At 45.1% G+C, this 16205-nt stretch overlaps 1 protein-coding gene across 2 annotated transcripts in view; it reads left to right on the top strand.

The window, feature by feature from the left end:
* Window positions 1–15596, top strand: part of ccdc120a (coiled-coil domain containing 120a) — a 38849-nt gene extending 23253 nt beyond the window's left edge. For both annotated transcript variants that reach the window (XM_084917844.1, XM_084917845.1), the window contains exons 2-11: window positions 2669–2854; window positions 3008–3125; window positions 3235–3362; window positions 3708–3821; window positions 4048–4189; window positions 5954–6010; window positions 6778–6874; window positions 7028–7818; window positions 9138–9414; window positions 10000–15596. In XM_084917844.1, the coding sequence (XP_084773970.1) occupies window positions 2807–2854; window positions 3008–3125; window positions 3235–3362; window positions 3708–3821; window positions 4048–4189; window positions 5954–6010; window positions 6778–6874; window positions 7028–7818; window positions 9138–9414; window positions 10000–10105 (1878 nt within the window). In that variant the 5' untranslated portion in view covers window positions 2669–2806 and the 3' untranslated portion in view covers window positions 10106–15596. The remainder of the gene's footprint in view (window positions 1–2668; window positions 2855–3007; window positions 3126–3234; window positions 3363–3707; window positions 3822–4047; window positions 4190–5953; window positions 6011–6777; window positions 6875–7027; window positions 7819–9137; window positions 9415–9999) is intronic.
* The last annotated feature ends 609 nt before the right edge of the window (window positions 15597–16205 follow it).

The following is a 16205-nucleotide window of genomic DNA, read 5'->3' as shown; positions in this document are numbered from 1 at the left end:
TGGTTTTATAAGATTTTCTGTAGTATTGAATCCCTGTTAGGAGGCAAACGGACAGGAGATGATCAAATCTGAACAGATCTAAAGCTAGAAAAACTACCTTTTGCTCTGGTCTTGATTGCCTTGTTATAACAGATGCTCAAACAGGCAGGTAGATGTTGCATGAGAGAGGCTGTATGTGCACAACATGTGCATCCTGTAAACACTACAGAAAGACATCTGCATTGTGGATTCTCAGAGATCCATGAACCTATTTGTGCTTTTTACTAAATATTGTTAGGTTTGTTCAGGTTCCTCGAGGAAACGTTTGCATGCTCCGGACGTGCAGTCTGCCACTGACAGCATTTAAAATGTAAAACCTCTTTATTCTTACAAAGAGGCTTGTATGGTGTAATTTTATCCTCTGTGGGCTTTTGAACTAATTAGGTTTAAACGCAGTGACGCTGTCATCAGTCAGTGTTGCACATGTGGTTGGATTAGAAAAAACTGTTGATGAACGTTGAATAAAACCAGAGGAACAGCTGGAGATGGTTAAAGTTTACATGTAAAAATGTTACAAAAGCTCAGAGCCTGTTTCCATCACGCTGTGACTTTGCTGCTGTCTGATGATGCAGATGTTTCTCGGTTTCACTCCTCCAACCAGCAGGAAGAGCTCAAACACCTGCTCCCAGCCAATCACAAGGCAGGATATACTTAAGCTCTCACTCTCTCTTTTTTAAAATTTGGATTTTCAACGGTCCAGATAATATTTCTCCAGACAGACATGCAGAGGTCACACAAGCTTCAAACATCTGTCGCCTGACCACGCTGTCACTGTAAATGGGCTTCATGTGTTTTGGTCTTTCTCTGTTTTGGCTACAGACTGACAGATAAACCTTTGTGTGTGTGTGTTGTGTGTCTGTCTTTTGTCTGAGGCATGTCAGTACTCGCCGTTCTCTCCACATTTTTCCTTTAAACCCAGTAAATCTGGAGCCAGCTCTCTCCGTCTGCAGCTCCAGCACACAAACCTGCGTGTTTAATCACGAAGCTCCACGAGAAAATACTTCATTGTTTCAGATCCATTTAAATCGTATCTCTGCTCATATTGTGCATTTAATCCCAGTTTAGAGACCGACCAACACAGACTGAATCCCTAACCCGAGGATCTTCAAGGCTTTGCCTTTTCCAAACTATTAAAGCCTCTGAGTCAACCTTAGTGGCTGACATATTTAATTATCACCATGAACTCAAAGTATTTGTAGGTTTTCTTTGTAAAAACTCTCGCGAAAGCACCAAATGTGATTGTTTCATTCTCTAATGAATGCAACATCCTCTCCTGTTTGCTTGGTAAAAATGCAGAGACCGGCTACTTTAGGGCACGTTGAGCTTTTAAAGAATAAAACTGTATGAAGCATTTATGTGACGTGTGAACTTTGTCTTTATTTTGCAGTCAAACAGAAAATGGGTTTAAGGTTTTACCTGCACTCGGTCAGCTTTCTTTGCATGTAAAACAAATCTGCAATTGAAATGTGAATCCAAACGTTTTGTTGGTGTTTGGGTCGAATCAGGTGGGCAAGATTGATGCTTCTCTGTTGGCCGCTGAAGGCTTGGAAGCATCTACAAATAAGCCACAACATCAGACAGATTTGTGAGAACCAGGTCAGGATATTTTCCACAGTGTCCCTGTGGGTGCAACACACTGGCACACCTACCTGCTCATTGGTGCTAATAAAGACGTTTGTATCACAGAGCAAGCCGTGTTATTTGATCATCCATTAAAAACGCTCCAAAAGGCAACAGCAGCACAAAAACATTGGGGAGGTCCAGTTCAGTGACTGCAGTTAGCTGAGGTGAGACCCTGCAGACACCGAGCAGCTACATCTGCTTCACCCGTATGCAGATGGATCAGTTATTAAAAATCCCCCCTGTACAGCTGTCCACAGACACCAAACCTTTCTTCATACCAGCCAATAAACGTGCTTTTTAATGCTGAGAAGTTGCACATTTTAATGAGAGTCTATGGTGAGCTACTGGCTTTTGCAGCCACCAACATGTGGCCAAACAACTGCAAGGTTTGATGCTGCTTCAGTGTAACAGCTCACTTAATGCACAGATGCACACATATAGAGTCATATGGAGTATACATAAATTGGCCAAATCAAGCGTGCAGAGCTACCTGCCGTGGCGAGCCCTGTGAATAAAGGCGCAGCTGAAAGTGCACCTACATGTTTCACTATTTAAACATTTGTTTGTGCTGTAGTTTGCTAATGAGACCTCGTCCTCCAGAGTTGGTGATTTTCTTTCTTTCTTTCTTTTGGTCTTTATTGGACAGGACAGATATAGAGGAGAGTAGACAGGAAAGAGAAAGAGTCTCGGAAATGTTCCAGGATGGAATCAAACCCAGGCAGGGTCGCCTGCTCAGCCAGAGCGACTCCAAGTATTTCTTTGGTTTTTTTTTTCTACCTTTATTTTTCATTGGTAATTTCTCGTGTAAATGTATTTGTTAAGGTTCTAAGTTCAAGCTAACTGCACGTAGTTTTTACATTTTAAAATGTTTACTTTGATAGTATTCGTGACTTTTTGAGAGAAAAGCTGTTGTTTTGAACTTTAGCTTATAATCTTTTATTGACTTCCTGATTGGTCCTCACTCTACCACCTTCTTTTTCTTCTTGTGCTTTTGTTCTCCTCCTAGGTCAGGAGCTCTGAAGACTGTTCGCCTCCCTCTTCAGGCCCATTTTGGAACTGCAGCTTCACCGTCAGCTAACAGCTAACCGAGCAGTGAGACGCCTAGTTAGTGAAGCAGTGCTGTGGTTTGTGTTCTGACTGTTGGATGGCCACAGGAGTGAACTACTGGAACTCTTATGAACCCAGTCGCAAGGTGAGAAAGTCCCGAAGGTTCTGATTGGCTAATTGGTCAAAACATGGTGCTGACATCACACGAGCAGGAGGGTTTGTCAGTGTCATCAGGACTGCAGGGAGTCTGTGCTAGCTTGCAGTACTAACCTTTATTTGTGATGACAACGTGTTGCAGGTGAGAGAGAGTGTGTGGGGAGGTGAACAGGAGTCGAGTAGTGAGGAAGGAGGAGGTGGAGAGGGCATATGGGACACACAAGCCATGGAGGTCAAAGGTCAACTCATCTCAGCACCTGGTGAGAATAAACGCTGACATGTGGTGATGCTACACTCTCGAGTGTGTCTGTTAGCTGTCTCTTACGTGTGTGTGTGTGTGTGTGTGTGTGTGTTGCTTGCATGTTGCAGACCCTCTCACCTGCCCAGACAGGAAGCAGAGAGAGCGAATGGTGGAGCTACAGGAGAGGAGGCGGAGTCTCCAGGCGCTGCTTAGCAGCCGATTGGCTGAGCTGAGACGCATCTGTCTGCAGGAAGCTGTAAGTGATGTCATAAAAAGAGATGACAATATGACTAAGACACTGACAGTGCATTCCCACCTAAACCAAAGTCTTCTTAGCTCTGCAGCTAACTAGTCTTCTTCACTCTCCAACTAATCCTTTTATCCCTCTCTGCAACTAGTCCTCTCCACGTGGTCTTCAGATGTCTTTATCTGGTGCTTGAACCTCCTCAGATGCTCTTTTTATGTCTCTAACTGGTCTTCTCTGTCCAGTCCCCAACCTCCGATTACTTCAGCCGACTCTACCTTAGTTTTTACTTTAACAATGACTAAAGTAACTGCCAGATAGCTGTAAGTTGGGTTTTCCTGTGTTTTCCTGGGTCAGGAGCTGACGGGTGCAGTGCCCAGTGATTTCCCCCTGGAGGCAGGGGAGAAGCCCCCCTGTGTTCGTAGGAGAGGTGGGACGTCCCGCCAGGGAAACAGGAAGTGTCGAGTAGAGGTGAGGAGCTGAGGAGTGATTTGACTCTAAATAATTTCAACAATGGTGAAGAATTTTACTGTCCCCCTGTGTGTGTGTGTGTGTGTGTGTGTGTGTGTGTTGTTTGTTGTTGATGGAACAGTTTTGACCTTCATGTGTGTTTCAAGCTGAGGCAGTCTGTTTGTATATCCCTGTGCGTGCATGTGTTGGTGTGACCTTTAGGTATTTGCGTGTGTTTTTTCTTTAGGAGGAAGACGCTCAGCGTTCGAAGCCGAAGAAAAATTTATTCAGCGGAGCTCTGAGGAAACACAGCGACTCTGAGCACAACGCACACGCGCAGACACACACACACCACGGGAAGAGGACTGTCCACAGAGGCTGCCACACAGGTAACATACACAGACACACACACTCAATACACATGCATTCCCTAGGCGCTCTCCCTACCCCTAACCATCAAAAATGAAAGCCTAATCCTAACCATAACCTAACTGTAACCCTGACACTAAAGCCACATTTTGAGCCTCAAAATCCCTTCAAACTGGTGGGCATAGCAGCATGCCAAATTTATGTCCTCACAAAGATGTCTAAACAAGTACACACACACACACACACACACACACACACACACACACCATCCAGTTTCTGCTGCCATATTCACCTGGCACACATTTATGATACAGATGGTACCTGAGCCATCTCGTTCTTCTATAGGGGAGCACTTGCAAAAAACAACAAGGACTTCACAGGGCAAGTGCTGTTGTGCACTGGTGCTGTATAAATAAAATGAAATACTGTCATCCTCCAGTTGAGAGGTTTTCAGGTATAGTTGCTATGTCATGTTTATAAGGCCTAATCAAAAACGTACATACCTGTATCTCTAGAAACCGAAAGCCTGATTGAAGTTTGGGTACTATCCCCTTCAGAGTAGTCACCTCACTCAGTGATACACTCGGGTCACCCTGGAAACTCTCTGTCGGCACATCAAACACCAACAACAACACGTCCTGCATCTGGTGACAGCAGGCCATGAACTTGAATTTGGTTTGCATCAAATAACCTCCCCCAGATGTCTCAGGACATTATGAAGCAAATAGTATTCATTTATGCAGCACTTTTCACAGATAGGAGGTAAAACTACTTTGTACTTTACTGATCTCTTTAGAAAGTTATTAGACCTCTTAAACTAGTTCCTAGACCTGTGCAGTGTGTACTCAGATCTCTGCAGTTAGTGTTATTACCGCTCTAACTAGTCCCGCTTCCTCAGAAGTCCTCATACATCAGAAACGAGTCCCCAGTACCTTGCAATGAGTCTTCACACTCTGCAACTTATCCATCCATTTTCTAAATGATGCGAGGACTGGTATGTATCCAGTTTGCCAGGCTCTGGACAGATCGCCAGTTCATCACAAGGCTCTCCAACTGGTTCACCAACCTCCAAAACTGGTCCTCAGATTTCTGCAACGAGTTCAAGAGGTTTAAAAAAATGTTGCTAAAAATCCCAAGTTAACGTAAATGTTTCTGACTGACTTTTAAAAGTCTACAGAATACTCCTGCCAGGGATTCAGAAACTGCACTTCATAGGTTTCCGACATTACCTTCGCATCTCACTCATGCCCAAAGACACTAATCCCTTCCTAGGTGAGGAGAACTTTCACATCATGGACATGGAAGGCCTTTCTTATCTGCGCAAGTTTGTTCACATGCGAGTGGTCAGAGGCTGGGACTGGTCAACGTGAGGAGAGAAGGGGGATACAGTTTTTGCTTTTTGTAATCTCATCATTACTATCACATCTCACATGTTTTCATTTGAGTCCATTATGTAACGTTCGTGCAGCGAGTAAAACCCTGCAATCAGCTCTAGTCAAAGATATGAGTCTGTTTACATCACACTCGCTGACCTCACAACTAAATTAATCAGTTTCCTGAAAGCCGTCCTCTTTGGAGGGTCTTCAAAGGACTAAAGACGCAGAAGGCGCAGTCAGTGCGATAGATGTGACGGCCTGGAAAGTTTCCATTCATAGATACACATGCATACATATGGAGACACTCACAGCTTGCAGTAGATGAGAAGCCATTGTTTCAGGAAGATGAGGAAACCAGCGTCTTCCTGCTTTTATTCTTACTCTGTTTCTGTGTGTGTGTGTTTCCAGACGACACAGTGAGGTCAGAGAGCAGCTCGACATCAGACTCAACAGGACACGACAATGGTAATGAACACACACACGCGCGCGCACACCCTTAATGTTTTTCCAACACTCCTGAGCCCGAACATAAACCCGATTCTGATGTTAACCCTGAAACAGAAGGTCTGTGCTGTGGACCTGCTCTCACTCTGAAGCTCTCAGTGGTCCTCGCAAAGATGGATGTACAAGCAAACACACACTGTAAAACTGGTAGTGTAGCTGCAGCGCCCTCAGCTGGCTGACAGGAGGAATAACAGTAAAAGTTTAATGCAGTTCTGGTCTCATTTCGGAGAACTGCACGGCTGCTGGCAGTGAATAGGCGAACAGACTGATTCGGCATAGGATGTTTTGATTATTTAGCATTTTTTTTATTTTTAACACATGTTTTTATTCTCTCTATATTTTTATCATAGGACATTTTGTATACTAGACATCAGGCAAACACTAGACAGTTAATTATTTTATCTATTTCATAATGTGCAGGTTTATCGATCTTTTTAAAGGTCGTGTTTATGAATGTGATGTTTTCCCTGCTACACTTTTCCGAAATTAAATGTCCTTAAATTATAAGACCTGCTTTTTTATGTATGTTATGTCTTACAAACATCGTGATATCTGACATAATCTTCATTGTGCACAGTTACCATGGTTACAGCTGTCTTTATCCTGACTTACAATATCATAAGGAAAATATAAGTGATTGACAGCTTTTATAAGTTGAACTGAGGTATAGATTTCAATTAAAGTTAATATTTCTAGCACAAGTAAATTTCTGTCTATGTATCTGGCAGATGACGGTGTGTCTCAGTGTCGCCCCCTGCTGGTTTCTTCTGGGTCTCCGGTGGAGGTTTTCTATCAGAACAGAACCAGGAGGAACTCCGTGCACAGGTACAGCTCAGAGCACGTCCACATTTGTGTCACGGTCTGTGATCTCATTATTGGAGCTCACAGATTTCTTGAGGTTTCATGTTCAGCGTCACCTCATCATGTTTGGTTGCCCCTCCCCTCTGTATACTGAAAATATTTCCTTTTGTCTTTCAGAACTGAGCATCTGGACAGCCAGAAGCCCCTTCCACTGCCTCCCTCACAACCTCCTCCACCTCCCCCTCGCTCTCAGGACTCCTCTTCCTCTGGCCCGTCTGACCCTGGAGCAGGAGGGGAGGCAGGACTCAAGGCTAATGCAGCTCGCCGTAGTAACAGCTCTGATGGCCTCCTGGACCGCATCACCCCTCCTGAGGATGATGTTGGGGTGCAGCAGGGGGGATTGTGGGTAAACGGGCTGCCGGGGTCCAGAGGAACAAGCACAGCCGGCGCGTATTGGAACTCAGAGACGCTGACAGACGGACGGTCGAGGGCAAATAATGGAGTCAGCGATGGGAGAGGAAAAGGGGGAGGTGCAGGGCGAGGAAGAGGAGGAGGAAGGGGAGACAGAGGAGGAAGAGGAGCGGGGTACAGCGATGTCCTGCTGGACTATGTTTGGGGAAAACAGCAGCAGCTGCAGAGACAGCATTCTCAGCCCCACAGACAGCCAATCACATCGCAGCAGCAGGTAGTCTACAATGGCTACTCCCAGCAGCCATCAGGAGCCCCGCCCACCTACCGCGGCCCCCAAGGCGACCAGCGGCGGGTCACGGTAACCCGAACCAAATCGTGCGGTCCGTTCCTCCCGGTGCAGCAGAGCCAGACTGATACCCACAATCCCCCTCTGGTCGCCATTCAGCCCGACCCCCACCCCCACCTGCTGCCGCCCCGACCCCCTCAGCTGCCCCCCAACCAGGACTCCCAACTGGAGGAGGCCACCAGGAGCCTCCACAAGGCCCTCGCCCTGGAAGGTGAGTATTGTTACCCCTTAGCTGCTCTGCACTTCCTTTACGGAGGCTTTGGGGCTCATTAGCTTACAGCTCAGCCTCTCTTACCTCCTGATGTTTGCTGATCTGTGAAGCTGTGAAGCTCAAACGTGTTGAATGTTTCATGGGATGGAGATAAAACTGGGTCAGTGCAGCAGAAACTGTCTACTGGTGTACTGCAGTGAGGAGGTGATGCCACCTGGTGGAAGTCAGACAGAATAACACAAATATGTTTGCTTCATCCATTCATTGCTTACCCACGCTTGCATCTCAGGGGCAATCATCTAAGCAGAGAAGCCAAGACTTCTCTAGACCTCACGTGATTCTGCAGCATGTCCTGGGTTTGCCCCAGGGTCTCCTCCTGGTAAGACTCACCTAGGAGGCGTCCAGAAGGCATCCTATTCATCCTGAGCCACCGAGCAGGGACTCTACTCTGGCTCTCAATCCCTTTGTCGGTCTCACGATCCACTTATAAACGAGATCCCAAGATATTTAAACTCTTCCACTTGGGGCAGCAACTCATCTTGGACTCTGAGAGGGTACTCCATAGTCCCGGAGTTGGAGGTGCTAATTCTATTCCCACTCTTTGCCACTTGGCCGGGGACTGCCTCAGTGTAAACTGGAGGTCACCGCCTGTTGTTTGTTTCATCACTTAATTTATCTACACTGCATCAGGTCAACTTTGTCTGTTATTAAGTCTCAGGCGCACTACCATAGAGTTTAAATAGAAGGGTAAACGGCGCTCACTCCTTCTGTGACCTCATTTCTAGTTTCACTTCTTGTTTAATGCAACCTGATGTTCATTTATTGAGTTATAGTCCCCAGTAGATAAAACGGGGTTTGTGTATTCAGACAGATAAGTTGTTACCACACGAGCGTGTGGTGACACATAATGAGGCAGGTGGTTTAAAAACACCCGGATTGTAACCATCAAAAGAATCAGAGTGAAACCTCAACCCGTTCATGAAGCTTAGCTAACCAGTGAGTGATCGGTTAGCTAAGTGACTTCCTCTATTTTTTTAAAATGTGTAATCTAAGGTTCAGTACACGTAACAGTGCAACAGACCACTGTGGTTTGATGTGGGTGTCATTAACAACTGTGGTTATACTGAGAGTCTTTAAACCATATCTTCTACCCAGACACAGCTAAAGTCTGCAGGAGATTCAAAGGTTGGACTGAACCTGCTGAGATGGCTGACGATTAAAGACAGTCAGCTCCAAAGCGTGAAACTTGCTCTGTGTGGTGATGGGAGAAGTTTCCATGGAGCAGAAACTGTGATGAGCTGTTGATGTGTGATTGACAGGTCTGAGGGACTGGTACCTAAGGAACACCGTAGGCTCCTCCCACCAGAACCAGGCCAATGGAAAGGTGACCGCAGGGACCAACGGCAGTAAGATGAATGGAGGGGTCAAAGGTCAGGCGGGAGGAGGCGGGGCTCTGCAGCGGAGACGGACGACACACGGTGTCATTCAGCAGTCGGCCTATCAGACGGAGACGAATCATCATCATCACGCTGCGCCGCATCACAAACACACGCTGCCGCATTCAGCCACGTTCCACGGACACCCGCTGCACGGCAGGTATGGGTCAGATGACCACGCCCCTCTTTATACTCAGAAGTTTGTTACATAGTTTAAGACGCAAATGTGTCCGGACTAAAAGTAGATTAAAATCATAAAAACCTGCTAAAATCTACTTGATCCTTTTGTCGAAGGACGCTTTTTCTTCACTTCTAGTCTTTGCTTTGAAAGCCGGAGCGTCCGACTCGTCTTTGATCACAGCAGGTTCTTTATTCCAGACACGCCAGCAAAAACTTGCTTAGATCTTCCAACATGATTATCCTCAAGCTTGATGATGGTAATCAGTGTAAATTAGTCAAAACGTATTCAGCAGAGAGCGCTTCTCCTCAGCTTTGAGCCTTGAAGCCTCCTCATTACAGATCCGCTCCAACCCGCTGGTCACTGCGGTCGGTCCGAACCCTGAAGAACTCTTATCCTCTGTTCAGCAGTAATGTTTGTTTTGAAGCTGCAAGAGCGATATTTAAAATGAGAACAAATGTTAAAGTACCTAAAAGGTCAAACAAAATCAGCGCAATGAGTTTGAGGCGACTTTTAGGAAGACTTTCCTGCTGTGTTGGTAAATATCCATTTCTGTCCTTCCTACAGGTCTGTGGATGGCTCGCTCTACCACGACTCGTTCCCTGCTCAGAAACAGGAAGTCCCTCTCAGAGATCCGCCGATGGACCAACCGTCTCCTGGGACTCTGGTCTGACTCAGCAACCAATCACGATGCTGAGAGGCAGGCAAAGGGACTAATTCCAGGCTGGCTTCCTGGGATGAGCAGTATGAAGGAATGCGTGTCCAGGTGTCTGAATCAAACACACCTGGTACTGATGGATGGAAGTTCCTGATCGTTCAGGATGGAAAACCCCGCTCACCTCGTCCTCGTCTGCCCTCAGGGTCGAGCTTCTGTTTGTAAAAATGAACCAAACCCCAGACCAGGTCCAAGGAGGGAGGAGGTCTAACCCTCCTCCCTCCCTGGACCTCCTCCTCGCTGCTCGGGTCACTGCTGCTCTGCTCGGTGAACTTCTTCTATCAGGGATGGACTTTAAGTCAACAGCTGCTTTTCCACCAAACTCTCCAGAAACATCACTTCTACTAGGAACTAATGACAGGAAAAGGTTCCTGCAGCAATCTGTGCTGCAAAGAAGAAGATTGAGCGATTTCCTCTGACAGTTGTCCCCTGCAGGCATTAAAGCCTGTAGAAAGTAATCTGTCTCGTTCTGCTTCGCCCTGATTACTGCCACCAAAAGTGTCATCTGCTGTGGAAGATGCTACATTTCTGGACTAATTAGAGATGTTCACATGCACGACCTGCCCTGAGATTTCTCAAACTAACGGCTACTTCACTCTGAGGGATTTTAGTTTCTAACATGTAAGCGACGTAAATGGTCGTGGCCAAATCTTTGGTTCTCTTCGCTCAATGGAGTCGCGGGTTCTCAGAGAAACGAACTACGAGCCCGACGATCAGTGGCCAAAAGCAGCCGTAACTGTTCAGAAAGGAAGGTCCGGGTTCCTACGGTGGCGTCAGACCGATGCTGAAACACCAGCCACATGCTGAACGCGTCTTTTCCAAATACATTTTAAGATTTATTGTTAAAAGCTGCAGATGGACGAGCCGAAGACGATTCTCTGCTTTTGTGGAAGTTGTTATTTCTCAGGCGTTCAGATTGAAGATGGAGATACGGCGTCTCTCACAGGTTCCTGTTTCTGGGATAGCTAAAACAAAGACTTCTGGAGTCCTTTCAGAGATGCAGCCATTTTCTGAAAGGTTTTAGATTAAAGCAGAAACTGAACAAGGTGTCCGTGGCTCTGTTTCTACACAATTCTAGACAATCAGACTCTTAAAACACCAACGAGGAGGATGTACCTCCTCTGAAGACAGATGACATCACCAGCTACCTGCAGCCAACCAGCAAAGCCCAAAAATAACTTTTTGGTGACTTGATCAGGTGACCTGTCGATCCCTCAGGTGAGTCCAGGCAGGGAGCGTCGCGGTGAGGTTCTCCAGCGTTCTCCCGGTTTGGACTCAACATCTCTGCACTAAAACTCGAGCACAGAGTTTACTGACACCAGCTGAACTGTCGCTGCTGCTGTTTGTGGCTTTAAGCAGCTGCAGAGCCCTCGAGTAGAAACCAAACGTGAACAGAACAGAATAAATCCTGTGAAGTAAACGGAGCTTCCCACCTCACTGCTGCAGAGTGACTCACAGAAGCTGACGTACTCACGAGTCTTTTCTCCGAAAAGGGAAATATTTTCTGTACGCGTTAATTTATCTGACAACTTTAGATACTTGGAAACGAGGATGCTTGCAAACGGGACACTTTAATAGCCGATACAAACTGCTGAAAGGTTCATTTGGTTTCTGAAAACTCGACTTTTTTCGAAGGATTTGAAATGTGAATATCTGACACTTTTCATTTTAGTAATTCACTTCTAATCATTTTAAGGTTTGGATAGTTTGTTGGTTTCCACTGCAGGAACACCGGAGAGGTTTTTAAATTTAGCAGCACTTTGCAGTGAGAAATTACAAACGCAGAAAGTTTATTTTTATTTTAACCCCTGGCAGCTGTTTCTTATCAAAGAGCCATTTTCACACATGCAACTCACACAACTTTACTATGACTTCAGCCCATGTCCAGCTCAGTCAGATCACAAATAAACCAGTATTTAATTCCCGAGTGCAAAGTCGACGCTTTAGCCGATGCATGAATTCTGGTGCATCGTGGCCTCCGAGCTGCCCATTCCAGGCAGTTTCCTAACTTTAACCCCAGAGAGTAATTTACATCATCCTGCTTTGTCCCCAAATATGACAAAGGAAACTTAAACTCTTGTAGTCTGAACCTAGAATTTGAACGACTAGCACATATTTTGTCAGAACCACACCTGGAAGATTCCTTTCAGGGCAAAACAAAGGCACATGCTCGGTAAACGTCTCCTTTAGGGAATGTGCTTGAGATGGCCCACAATGAGTGGGGCTCTATGGCGCTCTTCCACAGGTCACTGATTCGGTTTAGAGGATCCTTTTTAGAAATGTTAAAGGTGAAGGCATCAGTTTATCATTAGACATCAGTAGAACATCAAGACATCACAGGAATCCCCTCAAAATGTTCAACTACTGTTCCTATAAAAAGCAAAAGACACTAATTAAGTTTGGCTGCCATCCCCTTTGGTGTAGGCTTCTCTCATTTGTTTCCAATACTCTTTTCTATGGAGCTGAAACTTGGAGGGTTTGGATTGTGGTAAAATATCTTTTTTTAGTTATTAGGTATTCGGCAGCCTCCTGAGATGAGTCGCCTTCATGCACCACAAACAGCTGCTTCTAGATTTTCATAAGGTCTTAACAGACCAGTTAGCACACATTAGCAGAGTGACAGCTGAGAAAGTTGTTTGCATTTGTGAAAATTACAGAAGAAGAGTTAATAAATATTTAAGCGATTTGGCTCCGGTGACTCCCATTCATTGAGGGTTTTGCATTAACAGGGAGTGTAAAGGCTCTTTGTTGAATGAGGCACCAATTCAAGGAAAATACCCCACAGCTACCCGTAGTTCCTGCACTGGAAACCCCTCCCCAGTTTTTGTTGTTCATGTTTTTTAAACAGTGAATCCAGATTATGATCAGCAGATGAATCCATAATGAAACAGTCATCAGCTGCGACACAGTTTATTCTCGCAGAAAGACGAAAATAGTCACATCTAAAGGAACCAGGACTTGTTTGATCAGACACTCGATTGATTAAGAGGGATCGCTTTGGAGGTTTCTGTATTTGTGGTTTAAATGAGATCCAGATGTGGAGAAACAGCATCAGCAGCTCAGACCTTCTGCCCCATTCGGAGCCCTCAGTGAAGCCATTGTCCTGCTGAGCTGACCGGGACTCCAAGTCCAGGACGACTGAAGCAATAAGAGGAGCTGTTCCAAGTTTCCCTTTGTAAATTTTAACGCTCTTTCAGGAAAAAAAACAAACCATTTGCAGCGACAATCAGGAAATGTCACAGGAGTGACTGGTTAATCGATGAATTTGAATTTATTCTGTTTTTTTCTTTTGTTTTTTTTGGTACTCTGCTCCAGAAAAAAGATTTTATAAAAATGCCCGTGAATGAAATGCAGCTTTTTCAGCGCTGTGAAGTCAGTGTTATTAATCCATAAGTTATTGATCAGGATCTGTGTCCACACGTTCCTACTGTCTGTATTTATTGATTGTCTTTCAGCGTGCGGTTGTCTTCATAAGATGCAGCTTTGCCTGACCCAGTCCCAGCTTTGTATTTTTAAATTCAGCTTCACTGAAACCGGCCTGACCTCCAGCTTCCCCCACAATGAAGCCGCGGTCACATGACCCAATATGACGACAAACTCAGACCAAGTCGGTAGATCAGCGAGTGAAGACTTGAGAGGTTATGATACATCAAAGAAAGTTTCTCAGGTCACAGATTCACTTTAGAAGAAGATTTTAAGACATTTAAAGGTGAAAACATCAGATCTGTGTTCTATCACAAAAGCAAAAATCATATCTGATTTAAGTTTGGCTGTCGTCCCCGTTAATGTAGGCTTCGCCCATTTAGCACTATCCTGTTTCCAGCGCTCTTCTGTTGATTTCAATGTGGATCTCAAACTTGCTCAGAGAGCAAACGTCAACTTTAATTTTGAGGATCGAGAGAGCTGGATCTCCAGTTTTCACACATGACCTGTAGCCCAGAACTGTTCCAGGACTTACCCAAATACATAAAGTGGTCTTTAATCTGCTCCAGCTCTTGGATGTCTGGTGTCATGTAGGAGAGCCATCTTTGAGACAGTCCAGAGTGATTTGGTGCCTTATGAAGCTGAAGCTTCAGGCTATTTTCTAACACTGTTGAATCAGACATGAATGAGTATTTAACCTGCCAGCTGCCTAGGAAAAGTCATCAATAATGAGTTGTGGGTATGGCTGAATAGACCAACTAACAGTAGGGTGCATTCAGCACGAGAATAAATCTATTTCCAGCGGTGTAAGAAGTTTAAAGTCTGTGTGAAAACAGCTGGAGACCAAATAGTGTCTTTACTGGAAGAGCCCACAGTGTTAGGAGGATGAGCTACGCCTGGTTTTCTTTAAAAAATAACAGGCCTGCCCATATTCTCTCCAGTCTCCAAGGATCATATTTTATCAAGCGTTGTTGAGGGAGAACATTCAATGGAAACCAAATGAATTTAAGGAATTCAGCAGCAGGTGATTCGGGAGAGACTGGGAATGTTGTATTGGGAGTGGGTAATGGCCAAATCTAAATCAGGACCATTTGTTTGCATTTTTTAGGCACGTTTGCAAAGCGTTTCAGTCATATTTTGTGTAAACATCGCCGACCTCCGGAGATCCAGGCAGGGTGTTGGATAGTTTTATTTTTCTGTCTGGAAGTCTGGTCATGTGACCCTCCGGCTTCAGAAAGTCTCAGCATGCCCCTCTCCCCACTCCACGCTCACACCAAAGCAGAAACATGTGAAGATACGATGTAAATACAGCACGCGTGTTCACAACTGTTCGAGCTGCCGTATTGCTCTACCTGTACATAATACTGCAGCGCCACTAAACATACTGCATTACTGCGGTACCAGGATATAATGGTGTGGTACCAGTCTGAATATTTGGCACATTCTGTACTCTCCAGTACCAGTATTAGCTTGAGTGCAGTACTGTACTCCTGCTGTAGTGCTGGTAATGTGCAGTGCTAGTATTCAGGGACCAGGACTGCAGACGTGCTGATGTCCAGGTTCAGTGGAGCCTCTCTCAACCAAACCCTGTACAGTTTTTTGATGATTTAACATTTCTTTCTTTCTGTGTCTCAGTATGAGAGTAAATTTCCTCCAGCTGAGTTAAGTACTTGGATTTTTAGGTTAAAGCTCTGTCTCCTGTACTGCTGAAGTTGTACTAGTCTCCAGTACAGCTCTTTGCTCTGAGGGCCTCCTGCTGCCATTCTGTGTCCCAGTTCAGGTCCAGGACCAGCTGTAGTACCACTGTGTGGACTGTGGCTCTGCTACGATGCATTCAGGTGCACTGTGTACAGTCTGTTTTTTCTGCTGTACAGTAACTCTGTTTAAAAAAAGGTTTTCTATTGGTCATTTGTACTTTTTCCACTCTGAACTCTTTCTGATGTTTCATGATGGAAATGAATCTTGGTGTAAATAAAGCCCGAGGCTGTCAGCAGGTGCTTTTTAAATAAAGATTTCTCTTCCTTTAGATCTGCAGTGTTTTATTGTTGGATTTTTTTTTTTTCAGCGCAGTCACACAGAGAAGTAAGTGTTAGATCCTCTTGTTTCCTGGCTGTTTTTACTCGTTTCTCACAAGTAAATGCAAGTGTGCAAACATCACGATGCCAACAATGATCTGAGAAAAGAAAATTCACTGACATCTGTAGTTCAGTGTGTCTGAAACAACTTTACTGCGCGCACAGTAAAATAATACTGACAATGTAGGGACTCAAAAAATGTCTAAGGACACAGTCTTACCTGCCTCAAGGAACTTTATATTGTAAAGTAGACTCTACTATAATACAGAGAAAACAGAGAAAACCCAAACAATTACATGCAAGCGCTTTGGCGACAGTGGGAAGGAAAAACTTGCTTTTAACAGGAAGAAACCTCCAGTAGAACCAGGCTCAGGGCGGGGCATCAATTTGGTTCGACCAGTTGGGGTTAGTGGAGGAAGACGAGACAAAAACATGCTGAGGAAGAGAGCCAGAGATTAATACTAACTAATAATTAAATGCAAAGTGGTGTAAAAACACACAGTGATTAATGAAGAAACACTCAATGCATCAGCAGCCTCGGCCTATTGCAGCATAACTAA

Source organism: Perissodus microlepis, chromosome 20 (genome assembly GCF_051167445.1).
Source record: "Perissodus microlepis isolate ML-2025 ecotype Zambia chromosome 20, ASM5116744v1, whole genome shotgun sequence".
NCBI lineage: Eukaryota > Metazoa > Chordata > Actinopteri > Cichliformes > Cichlidae > Perissodus > Perissodus microlepis.
Note: the sequence above shows the minus strand (reverse complement) of the source record. Positions and strands in the feature narration are given on the sequence as shown.